General features: G+C 49.3%; 1 protein-coding gene across 1 annotated transcript in view; it reads left to right on the plus strand.

Moving 5' to 3' along the window:
* Window positions 1-134: 134 nt before the first annotated feature.
* Window positions 135-17,330, plus strand: part of RAB40C (RAB40C, member RAS oncogene family) — a 36,707-nt gene continuing 19,511 nt past the window's right edge. The window contains exon 1 of the mRNA XM_056336835.1: window positions 135-577. Within this exon, the coding sequence (XP_056192810.1) occupies window positions 424-577 (154 nt within the window). The 5' untranslated portion in view covers window positions 135-423. The remainder of the gene's footprint in view (window positions 578-17,330) is intronic.

Below are 17,330 nucleotides of genomic sequence, written 5' to 3' on the forward strand. Positions count from 1 at the left end.
GGCAGGGCGGGCCCTGGCGGCGCCGCCGGGCAGCGGGCGGGCGCGGGGCGGCGGCCCTGAGGTGGGCGGTGGGGCCGGGCCTGGCGGGGCCGATCGGGCGGCGGGGCCTGGCGGGGCCTGGCGCGGGCGGGGGCTTTGTCAGCGACGGGGGGCGCTGAGGAGCCGGCGGGGCCGGGCCGGGCTGTTTGCCACCGCCTCCGCCTCCTCCTCCGCCTCCTTCTTGTCCTCCCCCTCCTCCTCCTCCTCCTGCCGCCGCCGCAGGTCCGCGGCGCGGCGCTGGGCGGAAGATGCGAGGCGCGGCGGAGGGCCGGCTGTGAGCTGCGGCAGGGGGAGCGCCCCGGCGGTGCCCGCGGAGCGGGGCCGGGCCCAGCCCCAGCCCCCCTCAGGCCGGCGGCGGGGCATGCGGATCGGGCCTGCTCGCCGATGAGAGGGAGGATGGGCACGCAGGGCAGCCCGGTGAAGAGCTACGATTACCTCCTCAAGTTCCTGCTGGTGGGGGACAGCGACGTGGGCAAGGGCGAGATCCTGGAAAGCCTGCAGGACGGCGCCTCCGAGTCCCCCTACGCCTACAGCAACGGTGAGCGGCCGGGCCGGGGCAGGGGCCGCTGCCCCCCGGCCACCCCCGGGAGGGCGGGCCGCCCTGGTTTGCCTTTTTCTTTTTCTCTTTGTGTGTGTGTGTGGGTTAATTACCTGGGAGCGCAGCGCGGCTGCCCAGCAGCGAGAGGCCGCGGCTGCACCTCAGCAGCGGGGGGCGGCGGGGCCGGGCCGGGGGGCGCCCGGGGGGCGCGGGTCCCGCAGCAGGGGGCGGCGGGGCCGGGCCGGGGAGCGCGGAGGGGAGCGGGGCCCTGCCCGAGCGGAGCCCGCCCCGCACCCCCAGGGCCGGGCCGGGCCCCAGGGGAGCAGCGCCTGTAACAAAAGACCGGGAGCCTGGTTCCAGGCCAGCGCCGCGCTCGCTCGGCGGCAGCCTGCAGCTCGGCTGGGCCTCCTCCTGCAAACAAACATCGAGGTTTCTCACGGAGCCCATGACAGACCATTAACTATGGTGTCACAAGACCGTAATTAAGAGCCAAGGAGTGCCGCTGTGCTATTTCCTGCATCCCCTCGCTGCAGTTAAAGCGTAACACAGCCTGGCGGGGGGCAGGTCCTGGGGTGGTTTTCAATCTGTCATCCTTCCCCCAGCCTCCGTGCAGAATAACATCCCCCGGGGCTCGACAGAAGCGATCCAGTCCAGGCCCCGTGTCGCCACTGCAGCCCACCCCAGGGTTGGAGCAGGTGGTGCTTGGTTTTGCCCGTAAGCAGGAGACGGAGGGAATCGGGTGCTTCTCGACGCTCTGTGTCAAAACTGGCTGAATTCAGAGCGTAAAGGAGCAGCGCGGCTCCTGGCTGCGTGCTCGGTCCTTGGAGCTACTACCAGCTTGTAGGAGCTGATGCAAGCGCGCACCTGCTCCGCAGAGATTTACGGGGAGGTGGTGACTCAGAAGTCGGGCTGCTTGTGAAATGAGAGCAGCAAATTCTGGAACTAGAAGGTTGTGGTATCATTCATCTCTTTGGGTGTCTGGCTGAGGTGGTGCGGTTTGCCTTCGAGGAGATGCTTGGCACTTTTAAGCTTCCCTGAAGAGAGTTTGTGTCTCTGAAGAACCCGCCTCATCTGGGAGCTGTAGAGCTGCTCCTTGGGGTTAGCATTTACTAAGCAGGAAGGGATGATGAGCGTAACAGGGTTGTTTTAAATGAAGTGTTCAAGTCGGAATTGTCTTCTAATAGAAATGGTTTTGACTGTTCTTTGAAGCAGGCAGTGGAGGAGTAATAACTACAACTGCTGAGTGAGTTGATATATACACAAAACCCAAAGAACAGTGACTTTGGCTATTGCTGTGAAAGTGTTGTCTCTGTACCTTGCAGGTTTTATAACAACAAAATACCACCACCTTTCTTCCAGAAAAAGAAATCTCAGCGAATGATATTTTCAGAACCTTCCCTCATCTTCTGTGAGCAGTTGAATCCATTCCTAATTAGAGAATTAGGTCACATACTGTGTTTTCACAGCAATGTATGCTGTGATAGTCCCTGCTTCCATTGCTTCTGCAAAGCTACACGCCTTTTGGATAATCAGACAGAGTAGCTTTGAAATCTGAGTGAGTTTGGTGCTGCTGCTAATTCTGACAGCCTTGGCAATCCAGCTCCCTCTGTCTCTGGTGCAGTTGGGACCTGTGTACTGACGGGGCTTCTCTGCCAGCATGCTTTCACTCTGCCCTGACAGAGACCGTCCCCTGTCATGAAGATTTTGTGAGCAGCTAGTGCCCAGCCTCCTTTTTGACATGTGCCTAACGCTGTCCCAAAACTGCAGCGGTGGAATGTTATGTAGAGGTTCTTTCTGTAGGTCTTTTACTTATAAATGTATCATCCTTGTCCCCTCCCAGACTCTACATCCCAATTTGAAACAATTATTGTATCATCTACTACTTGTTCGATCTGTTCAGAAAACGGAACTTGCCAGTACCGCTGTGAAATGCAATGTGTTTTAGGTTGATCTTGTGATTGGGGCATCTCATGTCGAGCTCAGGTCCCTGACCTCTGCCGGGGAGAGGTAGAGCTGTTGCGCCCACTGTCTCATTAGGGTCTGCTGCTTTTACTGTGTTGGCCAATTACAACTGTCTCCACGCAGGTTTTTTTGAAATGCAGTGTGAAATGGATTGTCCTTTTGGCTTTGCGAAGGCATACCTTTAAAAGTGAAGCTGTCTAAATGAAGCTCATTCCTGCTGCTGCTCTTCTGCTGTACACCTGGCCTCTGGAAGAGGGTTTTCTTCTCCGTGGCATCTGGGTGTTGGAACAGCAGTCAATCAAGAGATGAGAAAGCCCTTTTTCTGTCAGCATTGCTTTGGGGAGCTGTAAGCAGCAGGCAGCCTCTGCTTGCTTGCATCCAGTATCTGAAAGCCTTGGACGCAGTATGAGCTGAGTCTTTCCTAAAGCGTTGTAGTTGCGTCTGTCCATCCTCATTCAGCGTCCCTGAGCAGAAGCATCGCTTCTCAGCACAGCCTTACAGCTTGGCACCTCGTTCTAAATTGGGCACATCTTAAATTAGACACCTCAGTTCCTATTGTGTATAGCAAGACCTTAGTAATGTCCTTTATTTAAACTGCTGTTAGAAATAAATCTGGTCTATATAAGTAGAGGTTACTCCCTGGGTGCTGCTGACCTTTGCAATGAGAGGTGTCAATGATGCTCCTGACCATGCTTGCACCTGAGCTCCAAGGGCACTGAATACAGAGCTTCTAGTGACATAAAACCAGCATTTTGAGAAGGAATTTGAGGTCCATTTATCACCTGTGTGTTTCTGGGTTCATGCTCAAGTTACTGAGTGTATCAGTCTCCAGGAGCACCAGGCCAGGTGGGCTCCCTGCAGGGAGTGTTGTTTGTGTCCCCTGGCTGGATATTGTCACCTTGCACCCCAGGAGAGTTTGTAACTAAGGTTCACTTACATCTTGCTTTTTCTCAGCCATCCACAAAAGGTCCTGAATTAAGCCACCTCACTAGTGCAAAAATGTGGGCTTTTGGGAAAACGTTAATGTTCTTCTGGGCTTCCAGTGTTGTCCTTCTTCCCAGGTTTCATCCCTCAGCTCCCCATATCTACAGTTGTGGAGACAGGTGCTGTTCTTGGAGCCCTACCACTGCTCTTGACAGCTGGAGGACATCACCTAGGAACTGAAAAGCCTGCCTTTCCCCTGAGTGCCCCTCTTCTCTTGGCACTTGCTCCTTCTCTCCTGAGGTACAGAGGAGGGATGCTCTAGCCCCCATGCTGTGAGCCACGGTGTTACAGCTGACTCAGAGTGAAATTGCGTGCCTTACTCAGGGGGTACGAGTCAGCTACACAGATCACTTTTCACTTTGGTGCTTAAATTGCCTGCTTGGGGTCTGTTCTTATCCTTCCCCCAGTACCAAAGCAGGACAGAAGTGTTTCTACTTGCGGGGTGGTTTTGCACAACGAGATGTGGTGGAGCTGCCTGTGAAAGTAGGGGTGGTATATGTGTCCTGCAATAGGAAGACAAGGCTGTTCCTCACCTGAGGGGCTTTGTCACTACTGTGTCATACATCCACGCTTGAATATCTAGTTGTTCATGTGCTCCTGCTGAAATGATCTTGCCTAGCTGGTTTGTTGGCTTGCTTGAGAAGCCAGCCCTGCTCGAGCTGCATCAAAACCAGGTGAGTCAGGGGAGGACTCCTTGCACGGGAGCGCTCTGCAGGCACAAGTGCCATTGCTGCTGTATGAGACTGTGCCCTGCCTGCACCAGAAATAGGGCTGGGGCTGGTCTCACCGCGCAGACATGAATGTGATGTGCTTCATCCTCACGTGATGGAGGGCCTTTTCTGCGGCAGCCTGCCCCCTCACCTGCTGCTGTTCCCGTAGGAAAGGAGAAACGTGTGTTAGGGAAAGAGCAGAGCATCTTTCTGAGCAGATGGCTTTGATTGGAAGGGAGATGAATTTTTATCCCCCCCCCCCCATCATCAGCTTGTGTTAAGGAAGTGATGAGAATGAAGCCTTGTGTCTACGCTCTGATCTTCTTTCAAAGCAAGCAGTGCCTTGCTGCAGGGTTGGTGCTGTGACCAGCCCTGATGCAGTGAGCCCCAGTGCCTTGTTTTAACCCCATCCTTTAACTGGGGCTTAGTGCCTTTATTCGAGCACTGTCCTCAGGTGTGCTCTGTTGCCCCACTGCTATCCAAAGACCCAAGGAAATGTTAGGGAAAAGGCAACTTAAGTGCTCAGTTGCAATACTTACCAACAGGCTTTATGGTTCAGATTAAAAACTGCATTTTTCCCAAGAGCTTTTCCCCCATAGCAAGTGCAAGGAGTTCAGCTTCTGGGCAGGGGCTGTGAGCCCACCATGGTTCCATGTCTGTGCAACGAACGAGGTTTGCAGCCCTGTAGCTTCATGCCCTTTCCCTGTTAGGGATGTCAGGGAGAGGCAGCATTAACAAAGAGCGGCTGAAGACACTGCTCAGCCCTTGGAGGCGAGCACCCTCCCAGCCAGTGCTGTTTGCCTGGGGATCAGATGACTGCTGTTTAATTACCAGGTTGTTTATGTGAGTGACCCACATCTTCGGATGTCTTTCCCCTCTGGTTGTTTTTGTGCAGCTGTCTAAATTTGGAGGTCCCTAAGGTGTCCCTTTCAAGTCTTTCTTTACAGCAGTTACTCTCTTGGTATGTCCTGTGACTCCTCAGTAACCAGCGTGCATCTAGAAACATCACCTGTACAACTGCTCTGCTTTGCTTTGTAGCAGTCTTCGAGTTAGTTACTTGCCAACCAGGAAATCATCTGTACCACAGCCGGCATACGCAGGGATGGAAGAAAGTGGACACCTTGTCTCGTCTTCCTCACTGCCATGGAGGGAGTGCAAGGGGATGCTTCTCAATACTTCTGCTCCTTGCCTGTCCAGTTTCCAAGACTGACCAGGGAGGTGGTAGTCTCTTGCTTCTCATCCACAGTCTCTGGTTGTGGCCATGTGTGCCTGGAGGTCCTGCTGCACTGCTGCAAAGTTTGCCACCGCCCGTTTGCTTTTCCCAGGCCTTAATGAAGTGCAGCCAAGCAGTTCTGCTTTAAACTTCTGCAGCTTCTGTAAGGACAGGACCTCTCCCAATACCTGCCAGCTTCTAACCTTCCCTTCTGGAGCGTACAAGAAACAGTTGCTGGGCGCACCTCAGGCAGGGACAGCACTGATGCGGTGGTGCCTTCTGGACACGGGCACGAGAGCCTGAGATGTTGAGCGTGGGCTTGAGATTGCAGCTGAGCGCTGCAATGTGTCTGGGCTGTCTTTGGCATCAGTGGGGAAGAAAACATTGATCTAGGTGCTGCTTTGCTGCTGCCTTCTGCTCCTCGCCTGGCCACATGCTGCTGTGTGCATTCCTGCTGTCTGCCGGAGCAGCATTGTCCCCATCAGTGGTAGACACAAGCATCCAGCTGGGCTGGCCTGCTGGTTCAGGTGCTGTGTGCCAGTGGAAACTGCTGTTTGTTTTCTGGCATGACTGTATTAATTGGAATAATGTTTTATTGTGAGGTTTCAGCACTCTGATGCAAGGGGGACTGGGGCAAAATGTTCTAAGTGCAGCCTTGCCATCGTGTCCCTGTAGTGGCTGCAGAATTGATCTGCAGGGAATGCTTCAGCAGGACCATGCTGGTCATGCTGCTAGAAATCTCTTTTGATTGCTTGCGGAGTGGAGAGTGGTTGGTGCAGCAATTCCCCGTGTCTGCCAGCACTTGCATCAGTGTCCTTCAGGGATGTTTGCTTCCCTGTCATCAGGGATGCAAAACTGATCTCATCAGAGCAGGCTTTGGCTCGGAAACAACTCCAGCATCTCTTATTTCTCCACTGTTTACTACTTATCCTTTGTGTGAAAAATATTTCCAAATGTACAGCATTGGTTGAACCTCCATCTCTGCTTGATGTGGGAATAACTAGCAGTGGTTTAAACCTTAAACAGAACAAACCCCAAAACAAAGCAAACAAACAAAAAAAATCCCATCAAAACAAAAACCAACCCCCTGACTGAGTGCCTAGCAGGTTTTGATGTCTTCAGCTCTCAAGTCAGGATTAAGGATGCACAGCACTGTAGGTTGTTGTGCATGCATAATTTTCCAGGAGGGTTGTGGTTTTGTTGTGTTTTTATAAAGCTGGGGACTTATTCTGCAAAGTTCTTGATTGCACAGGGCAGTTCCTGCCACCTCTAATCCCCTGTATAAAAGCTTTGCTTTTATAGATGTGGCTACTAATGTGTTTCTGAGCCTTAAGTGCACAAAGATGATGTGAGCTGAGCAGTGTAAATCTGAAAAGGGTGAAAGGCTCTTCTAGTAACTGGGATTAAAAGTTTCTCTGTATTTTTTTTTATTTCTAAAAAGCAAGTAGTTTTTGCTCTCTCCAGAGCCTGTGATGGCGTCGTGCACTTCTCTTGGGGTGGGTGTGTGTGGGTTTTTTTGTTTGCTTGTATCAGAATATAAGCTGCATAGGAAAGCCCATGGAAAATGTCTCCTCCTCCTCCGCCCCAGTCTCCTTCAGCTTTTGTTTCCAGCTGTTCCCTGGCATGTTTTCCTCCCATGGCCTCCCTCTCTCGGAAGAGCAGAGCATCTTTCCCTTGTGCTTGAAATAGCTACACGGTGAGCTTAGGTTGTGGAGCTGAGGTTTTATAATCTTGCTTTTTAAAATCTCGTTTGCTTTCCCTTTACCCCTTACCTTCCAATGGCAGCCCAGGCTCGGCACGAAACAAGCAGACACAGAAGCATTATGTCATACCGGTTTCTATTTGATTGCAGGCAGAGGAGGAGGAAGGAAGCTCCAATGTGGAAATCTTGGGCTCTGTTTTGCCAAGTGCTTTGCTGTGAGTTGGGACTCACCTGAAGGAAAATTCCCCTGGGGCGTCGAGGGTCATGGCTCAGGGCTAGGCCTGCCGTCCAAGAGGTCTGTTTGTTACTGCAGAAGTTGTAGTGATAGTAAGGTTGCAACATCAGCTGAGAGACTCTTCCTATGGGGCTTCTGTTTGCTGAGAGCGTTTTTACGTAGCCATAGCTTTTCAAACGTTCTTCCTCTTTTTCTACCTCCTCTTAGTCTTATTTCCATTACCCCATTGGGAAACTAGACAATATTATATAATTTTAAAACTTTGACACCTGTTCTATAAATGTAACCCCTGAAGTGATTAATGTCCTGTATTGCTGCGCAGTGCTGCAGTCATTTCAATAGCAGGCATTGAATTTGGTCAAAAACCCTTATGCAATTTAAACAAAATATTTGCTGTTTAAACTGTTAGTGGTTAAGGAGGAGACAGGCAGAAGGGGACAGTGAAGGGCTGTACTTAACTGGTAGTTTAATGGAAGGTGCTGTGCATCTCTGGAATAATCTCCTTTTAAAGAAAATTAAGATGGCTTTTTATTTTTTTATTTTTAGAGATGCCATTTTAACATATTTTCCAGCCCAGCTTCTGACATCCCTGGCCCATTTGGGGGTTTTGTCATACCACTTCCCTGTCTTTGCAAATGATTGCTCTTTGCACACACACCCCAGTCATGTACACAGAAATTAACCCTGTCTTCTGTTTCCTTCTGTACCAGTTCTAACAGCAGTAGTGCCTTTTGCCTGTGGCTCTGGAGCCTGAGCAGCCAGGAGACCTAACTAGGTGAAAAAAGCCAACTAACCAAAAAAAAACAACCAAACATAAAAAAACAACCTTGAACCAAAAAAACCCAACAAATAAACCCCACTATTTTGCCTGTCATGTTTAACTTAATCTTAAATCATCTCTTGTCACAAGAGTTGTTATTTTTCTTATGTTCTTAAACTGCTTAAGTAACTTGATGGTAAAATCCATACAGGAGACAGTGTGCAGGTCTGTGCTACAGCACAAGGAGATGAAACTACAGGGTTGATCTTGCCTAACCTGAGAGCCTTGTCTGTGCTGCTCGTCATGCTAGCAAGCCTCCTTGGGTTGAGACACGCTTGTGGATGTCATCTGTATGACAAGGTTAAAATTCAGTGCTTTCTTTTTGTTTTAAAAGTGCAAAATGCTGGCTTGGTCCTGGTAGCAGCAAAAGGCGTGTTTCAGCGTTGCTGCCGGGGTCACTGGGCTGAGACCCGGGAGGTGCCAATTTGGGCTGAGTGGAGAGTCTGAAAACGTGATTTCGGGCTGTTGAGAGCTGCTGTGGAGCCACAGCCAGGCAGCACACTTCATACGGGCGTGCAGAGGGGTGCTCGCGCTGCCAGCCCATCCTTGAAGGTCAAGGAGGGACCGCTGAGTGCACACAGCAATGTATTGTAGGTCAGGACCCTGGAAATTTGTTTTTATTGCTAGAAACAGCGCACCAAAATGTGAAGCCAGTGTTAGCTGCCATTCTGATGCTTCCAGTGTGGAGCGGTTCCTTTCCAGCATGGGGCTTGCAGTCGGTGCAGCGAGACCAAATTCAAGAGCCAGTGAAATTCATGGTGAGTGGTCTTGCCATAGTTGCTGTGGTAGCTCTGCAGGTGCTTGTGCTCTGCAGGCACCTGGTGCTTATCTCATCTATGCCCAGCTGAAACACTGTAGCCTTCTTTCTGGGTGTTCAGGTGTATAGTGTCAGTGTGGAGTCAGCCACGTCATTGCCGGCTGCCTCTGCATGGCCGTGTTGCAACGTGACCTTTTAAATGGCAAAACCTGGAGTTTGGCAAACAGGCATTGAGCAGCAGGGTGTGAATGGCAGGAGGGGCTGTGGGTGGGTGTCCCATCAATCGGACACTGCTGCCGTGTGCGTCCTGAGCCTCTGCCAGATCCCTGAGCAGGCGTGCAGCCATACCTGTGAGCCGGGCGTGCACCAGGAGCAGGCTTCCTGCACACAGCAGTGTGCCTGTCCTGGTGGTGATGCCACGAGGATCTGATGCTGTGGAGCAACAATCCCCACATACTAACCTGCACGGTGTTCAGAAGGATAAATACGGAGGGTCAACCTCTAGAAGGCCAGGGTATTGAAGGTATTTTTAAGAAATACTTGGGAGTTTTCTGAATGTGGGTTGTTGGGGTTTTTTTTGTCTCCAAGCGTATCTTTGTGTTTGTATGGTAATCCAGCAACAATGAAGATTGTTATGGTGCCCTCTGATTTTTCTCATAGGCTGTCTTTGTTTCTGCGTGCAGCTGTATAGTTTTTATGGAGATATGAACTGCAAAGCATGAAGAAACTCTTTTGTTTGTTGTCACTTCTGTGCATGAAGTCATTCTTGATTTTCTTCTAAAGCACAAATCCACTTAACAACCCCAATTCTGGACTGACTTTTGACTGTTTCTCTGGCTTCCTGGGTATCCGCTGAAATTGTTTGAGCTTTAGGAACAGATTTGCTACTGGCTTCAAATGCTGTTTTCAGATACAGTTGTCATCCTTAAATGAGCCTGGAACAGAGTTCCTCTGTGTGAGGACCACGTAGCTGCTGAAACACTGCTGGGCTGTGGAGCAGGCAGTAGCCAAGTGAAGTCTTCTGCAAATCTGGGCTTCCTGAAGGTTTCCAAGTAGGTGATTTGCTTTTGCCTGGTTACAAAACCAAACAAACAATTATTTTTCCGAGATCTCCGCCTTCAGCTGTAGATGAAAGATGCTGGGGAACAAACCGATCCGAACAGCCGCCTTGTGAAAGGCTTCCAGTTTAAATTGAGAGCGCTCTTATCTGAAATGAGGCAGGTATGAGTGGAATGGAGTATGTTTTTCGAGAGAAAATCTACAAATTTGGGTAACTTCAAATAATGGAAAGGTGTTTGTTCTCTCCGTTTCTACATGTGACTCTGTACGAGGTACTTGGCAGCTTGTTGGATGTATCACAGAGCTGCCAAGTGCTGCAGCAGCTCCCTTGAGATGGCAGGAGCTCGCATGGTGTGCCGAGCTTCGTTCGGGGATATGGGCTCCTGACCATGTGCGTGGGGCTGAACTCCTCAGCTCACAACAGCTCAAACTCATCTGCTGCACAGTTAAATAATCAGAAGCTCCTTGTTACCTCCCACTGAGTTGTGCGGTGAGTGGATTTTGTCTCTGTGGCTGTGAGCAGGATATGATGAAGGCTTAAGCAGATGGCTTCCATCTACCCGTTACCCAGCCAGCACCATGTGGGAGCAGCACTGGTCTCCTGCGTGCCCTGTAAGAGCTGAGACCTCTTGATCCTGTTCCCAAGGCGGCTGCTCAGCTCCAACGCAGGACAGGAGCGCAGTGGTAAAAGCGCATGCTTTCTGGTCCTCAGCTCCAGTTCTGCGGGCAGGAGCTGGGGGTGTTTTGCACTGATGCTGTTTGGGAACTTGTTACCACCCTGCTTAAAACAAAGAAGTAATACTGCCGAGGTAAATGCTAACATCAAAAGACACAGACCTGGGATGAATCTACCTTTGTTTTGTTGACCCCTGTTGTTTATGGAGATAATTTGTTGTTTGTCTATCTAGAGAGTAGGTAATTGAATGCATGACTCAAACTGATGAGCTCATGTGTTGTTTGGAAGGGATTTTTTTCTGTGGCTTACAGCTCTGAGCTGACTAGCTAAATTGCTGCTGTTAATGTGCTGTTGTACACACTTTTTAAGGTCGGATGACTTCATCAGTTGTTATTTGAATAGCTTGAATTAACTTTTTTCATCAGCTAGTGTTTATGTGCTCATACCACATCTTTTCTGAACAATTTGGTATCACTTACAGATGATGGAGAAAATAACTACTGCTCTAAGTTAAAAGTAGGCGCTGCAGTGGAAGGCAGTGCACTGGTGGTGTCTTCTACGTACAGATGCTACTGCCTGTTTTTTAAATTACTTGAATCAGAGGATCTCGATACCTGCTTCTTTGGGTGGGTGCTGGTCCCAGCAGCTGCCTTCTGCCTAGGGGTGGGTTTCAGTGTTGGACTAATACATTCAGTTGCCGCACATGGCAGTGCAAAACCTGTTTGCTTTGAACGTGCGTTCAGCAGCTAGCATCTCCTGGCCAGCTGTAATTTCTGTACCCATCTGCCTTGTTTGACTAGAAATGAAATGACAAGTCTTTCTGTATCAATTTTAGCCCACAAGCGAACAATTCTGATATGAATCTTGAACCCTGGCTGCCCTTTTGCTCATAGGCTGGTGAAGGCCTAAAAAAACCCAACCCCAAAATAAGGCATTTTGAACTACACTCATAATGCATCCTGGCTTCGTGTTCTGCTTTTTGGAGCAGCTCGGCTGCTGGCCTCGGTTGCTGTAGGTTGACATTTAATGACCATCTCACCATAAACTGTTCTTAAATGCAAAGGTGCAGCATGTGAGATGCAGTGGGAGGGAGCGTATGAACACAGCAATGGGAGTGTAATAGCTGTTGTCATCTTGTGGAATACGGTTCTGCCAGGAGACGAGTCTCAGGAGGCCAGTGCCCACTTTGGTCTCAGCAGCATCTGTGGTAAAGCTGATGAGTTTGTATGGTGCTGGCTGTGTTGCAGGAACGTGCTGTGAAGCCGTTGTGGAGTAGCTCTGTCCCTCTTGGCCTGACCTTGTGTAAGCTCCTGGTACGTCCCCAAAGCTGGGCGCTGGAGAGGGCTGCTGCTGGGAACACTGCTTGTGGATGACACCCTGCGGGTCAGGGGGGTCTTTCACCCTGAAATAACCAGAGAGGGAGGGTGTTGGTTGGGGCAGTGTTACGAGCTGCAGTGCCAGTGTCCTTGCTGTCTGAATTCCTGCTGTCAGCCCCACAAGCGAGTGTGGTTTGGTTGTGTGGGGTGGGTGGGAGTGGTCTGTGGGGGTTTGCCTTGGGTTTGGGGTGGGGTTTTTGCATGCTGGGGCCTGGAGGTGGGAATGATGCTCTTATTCTGGAGCTGGTCTGCTGTCGTGTCCCACTGCAGACCTGGAGATACTGTACCCACCTTTTGGCCTCAATTTTGTGATGTCCCAGAACTTCTCTTGCCTTGTTTGTTTTCTTCAGCTTGTTGGTGAGGACGGAACTTAGCTGGTTGTTGCTGCTTCTGCTTTTTCTCCACACTTGGCAGGTATGGGGGCATCCCCACTCGTTTGCTTTTGGGAAAACTAGCACGTCAGCCCTCCGGCTCTCAGCTGTCAGGTGCAATTATTGCTTCTCATCATTAACTTGCCCCTGTGAAAAGGTTGGCCAGGGTCAGTTTGCTGGCCATTGCTGTTGCTGGCAGCTCTCCCTGGGTGTGTGGCACACTACAGCCACTCTGACTTTCTGAAGGAGGTGAGCAGCCTCACGCAGGTGCCTGCACACACAGGGGCAAAGCTTTCCATTTTAAAACACAACCATGTCAGTCATGGCTTAGAAAGGTCTACTTAACATCTGTGACACCCAGGGACTTGGTAGAATAAACAATTGTCTTTAGACACTGCCCGATTATTGCTGGCATTTTGGATGAATTCATTTCTGGACTAATGGATTTAGGCTGAACTTACAGAGCACAGAAAAGCTCCAGTTATGAGGTCTGTACAGGCAGGGGCACGCTCGCTGTACTGAGTTTTGCACAGATGAACTGGTTGGCTTCTCCTCCTTTGATCCAGCTGGAAGGTTTGCATGAGCCCTTTGGAGGGAGAGGCAGGGACCTCTTAGCAGCTCCACCTTGCGCACACAGTAGGACCACTGCTAGCTCACGTGGTGATAAACTTGCCTGCACATCCCCAGAGGTGTGCTGGGGGGCCTGACAATGCCCAGCCAGGCTCTGCCAGCCCTGCAAGAGGGTCTCAGAGGAGGGGACACCATACCCCAGGCCCCTGCCAGGGCTATCCCAGGGAGCCTGGCCCAGCTGCCACTGAGTATGGCCAGTAAGGGATGGCCAGTGAGGGGACAGGGCTCTCTTACGTAGTTTACGTTCTCCCAAAGATTCAGTTGGATGTGGTGTCCTTGCTGGCATCCACAGCGTTTTCTGAACTGGTGATAAAGGTTTTAAACTAAATTCATCCATCTCTGCTTAGCCACAACTCTTGAAATACTTGCTGCTGAGAAGCTTCACTGGAGATTCATTCTTAATGTTTTCCTTTTTGCAAAAGGGAAGAAAAAAATTATTTACAATCCATTGACCCACTCTAAAGTGTTTCTTGGTGTTTATCTACTTTTGTGGCAGTGAAAACAATCATTGAAGACCAGCTGCATCCTGGATGATTATGGCTTCTGATCCTTCGTTGTGTATTAAGTAAGGATTGCCACAACACTTGAGTTGCAAATTCATTGCGGTTTGTCTGTGAAGTCTGCCACGCTGATTGGGAGGTATTCTCAGTGCTGCCCCAGGAGAAACAGAGTTTGCCTGATACTCTTGACAGTGTTTGCCTGTTTTATAATCATAGTATGCCTTTAATTCTTTCAGTTACTTATTTGCTAGCTGCTCACTGAGACCTACATCACTTTCTCCCGAGGATCCTCAAATGCCATGCAGCACGACCAGCCCTTCACAGCTGGTTACTCGGGTTACTGCAAAATCTCAGCAAGTTAAATATTTGTCTTGTGTTCTCGATTTTTTTTTTTTTTTTTTTTTTTTTATTCCACCCCGTGCTCTTCCCTCTTCCTAGTAGTCACTGGTCAGTGTGGCATTAAACCTGGAAACCTTTAAGAAGACCTTTTAAGAAGTCCTAGGTGTTTTTCTGGACTCAGCAGAGCTGATGACCTGTAGGAAAACAGAAATGGCTGGGAATGCTTTGGGGAAAAATCCAGCATTTTCAGTTGGACGCTTGTGGCATGGTAGCTTTGGCTGTACTAATGGCAGTGACAAATGAAAATCCATCACCAGGCTTGCTGGGTGAGGTGCTGTGGTGGCATGATGAGTGTTTCTGGTGGCTTGTGAGCCGGTGTTAAAATTTTGCAGTAGAGCAGAGTGTTTCTCTAGGGATGCTGAGAGATCAGGCCCATCTCATACATCAGTCCTCCTCTGAGGACTCAAAAGCCACCGTTATTCGAAGAATTGCAGAATGGAGCCACTCTGGCTCAATTTTTTTCTACAGCTGAAATAACAATCTGCCAAAAAGCAGCATTAGTCAGATAGATAACAAAATTCTACTCAATTTATCTTATTTTCTGATTTATATAATGCATTAAGTGAAGGATTGGCCTTAACTTATCATCACTCTATACCTCAGGTTTTGCCTGTTGACCTTGTATATATCACTTTGTAAATGGGGTGGTTGACTTCTTTTGAATTATTAAATTAAACTGGGTTTCGTTTATTTATTATATTAAAAAAAAAGAAAAAAGCTGAGTTGGCATTGTGCAGTGCATGTCTGTAAGCTGGGGGAACTGACAATATTTTTAATGAAGTTCAAATAACATACATTGTTTTTTGTTGTGGGTGGACTAACAGAAAGTGAGGTGGTGGATTCCGAGCTTCCACAAGCAGAAAACAATACATTTAAGAAATGAGGTGGCAAAAGTATCTTTGGTCAGTCTGATTCTCACAAACTGCAAATGACTTTTAAGTGATAAGTAGAGTGTCTCTGGGAAGGAAAGCAAGCTTGTCTTAAAACTATCACTGTTTTACTGGAGTGCATGGATTTAAAAAAAATTTTTCTCCTTTGGTAAGAGATTTTTGAGCATCACCTGGAATGTCTTGTGCCCCAGATTTGTGAATAAATTACGTTCTTCTTGAAGACACTACAGGCGCAGACTAGAGATGTTGCTGCCAGCCTGCAGCAGCCCAGCCTTCAAGGAAGGTTGCAGGAAAAGCTGCTGATGGCTTTCTGTAATGTGGAGCGAGTCCCTTTATCCCTCTGTCATGGGGTGAGTCCTGATTGTACCTTTTTGATATTTGTATAAGTGCAGTGAAGCTGTTAGTTAGGAGTTGAATCATTAGAGCATCTCTGGAGGAGGACGCTTGGTTTGGACCAATAACCTGAAATGCAGTACTGGCTCTAGCGTCATGCTGAGAGCTGGGATCACTCTCACCCTAGCACTAAGTGAGGATCGCCTTGGAAAGCTAAAGGAGGAAAAAGGCACGTGCTGCTCTTACTGCGGTAAGGTTTTGCTCAAATCTGCCTTTTTAAGGGTAGGTGATCCTTCTGGTCCCCTGCCCAGGCGCTAGGGCAGTCATCTAGAGAGTCTGCAACTGCAAAATTGTCTCCTTTTCTCTAAAACAAAGACATACACAAAGCCAAGAAGCGGCTGTGCTTACAGTAGTAAACATTTATAGAGTCTTCACTTGAGCCATTTAAACCCATTTTCCAGAGATGATAATCTGTTTAAAGGGAGAACCCAAGAGCAGCATGAAATACTTAGCTCCCTTGTCTTTCTGCGTTTTTCCAATGTTGCTTCCAGTTCCACGTATCTGCTTGCCTGCTCCTCCTCTGTTGTGGTTTTGGTGTGCTGCTGCTCGTGCAGATGCAGTTCAGGGGCTTGGCAGAGCAGCGGGACGCCTTTCTCCAAGCCATGAATTCCCAAGAGGAAGGGTGACTGACAGCCTCATACAAAGTAGTATCAAATGCTGGAGGATTGTAATGTCTCTTGGAGGGGTTTTACTTTTCCTGCTCGCATTGGGTGTAATCTTTTGGGTGAAAGTTTTAACTAAGCTAAGGTAGGGTGTGGGGTTTTTCAGGTCATATTGATGCAAAGTGTGCTGTGCTCCGCATCAGTAATTCGGGAGAGGTCAGAGTTTCCTATAACACATCTTGTGTATTCCCATGGGAAAATGGCTTGCTTTCTTAGGTTTTCCTTATACCAGTTGGTAAAAGGAATAAAGGTTTGGAATTCCCTGGAGTCTTGCCTGGGAGCTTGAAACCCAGCTCTGCAGAGGGGAATTGGGTGTCTGACATCAGGCTCGGTGACACCAGATCACTTTGCAGAGTGCCCTGTGCCAGGTCGGCTCGCTTTTCGAGGAGTGAGCTTGAGATGGTGTCAGCATAAATAGAAGACTAAAGCAGCACTGGAAAAATAGCAGAGGAGTTGGCCTGAATGCTAAATTAGAGAGAACAGCCCAGACTTGTTTTCCAAGCCTCATTCATTTTGTTGCATCATGCTAGATATTGGTCAAGAAAGAGATCAGTTGATATAAAATAAGCTTTAAACAAGACTGTTTTCTTTTCCCCCAGTGCTGCATGCCCCAAGGGCCAGGCAGGGTTGCGGAGGCAGCAGCTGGCGGCTTGCTGGTGCTGTGTGCTGCAGGAGCATCGCGTGGGGTTTGTAGCAGCGCATCCCTTCCGGGGGATCAAAGCACGTTCTGGCAGAGAATAAATGTCAGTCTCAAAATGAGCTGTACTTGCTGCGAGCAGAGGTGATGCTCAGGTGGGGGAAACCCTGTCAACTGCAGAAATTAAACTTTAAAAACTTCCCTTACCTTATTGGTGTCTGAGCTGCCTGGAATGAAAAGGCAGACTGGTAGCCCTGATGTAGCATGGCCAACCAGTGGGACTGTGGCCCTCTGTCCCCATGTCCCTGGGACAGGGGTGAAGCCAAGACTGAGCTTGGGCTGTAGGCTGGGCTTAGGAAAGTGAGCTGGGCTGCTCAGCCTCCTTGTCAGCTGTAAAATGGGGGGAGTACGTATTGGGCTACAGCAATTTTCTAGCACCAGTGAGCCGTGGCTGTCCTGCACAGCTACAGGAGAGCTGTGTCCTGCTCAGAGGGCTAACCAGCTAAAAAAAAAAAAAAAAAAAGTTGGTGCAAGCTTTAATGCAAGTCCCTATGAGCTGTCCTGATGTACTGAGTGTTTGTGGAAGAGAGGAAGCTGAAATTTTCTCCAAAATTTTGCAGTTACATAGTATTTGTCCTTATCAGCGGGCTTGTAGGTAGAGTTTGCTCAAGAACCTTTTGTAGATACAGTCCCTAGTCGCAGTTTTGGTGTATGTGAGTTAAAAAGTGCAGCACTTTCCTCCAACCCATGTTACCAGGTCCTGCTTAAATGCTGACT

The sequence above is a fragment of the Falco biarmicus genome, chromosome 4 (genome assembly GCF_023638135.1).
Source record: "Falco biarmicus isolate bFalBia1 chromosome 4, bFalBia1.pri, whole genome shotgun sequence".
In the NCBI taxonomy this organism is placed as follows: domain Eukaryota; kingdom Metazoa; phylum Chordata; class Aves; order Falconiformes; family Falconidae; genus Falco; species Falco biarmicus.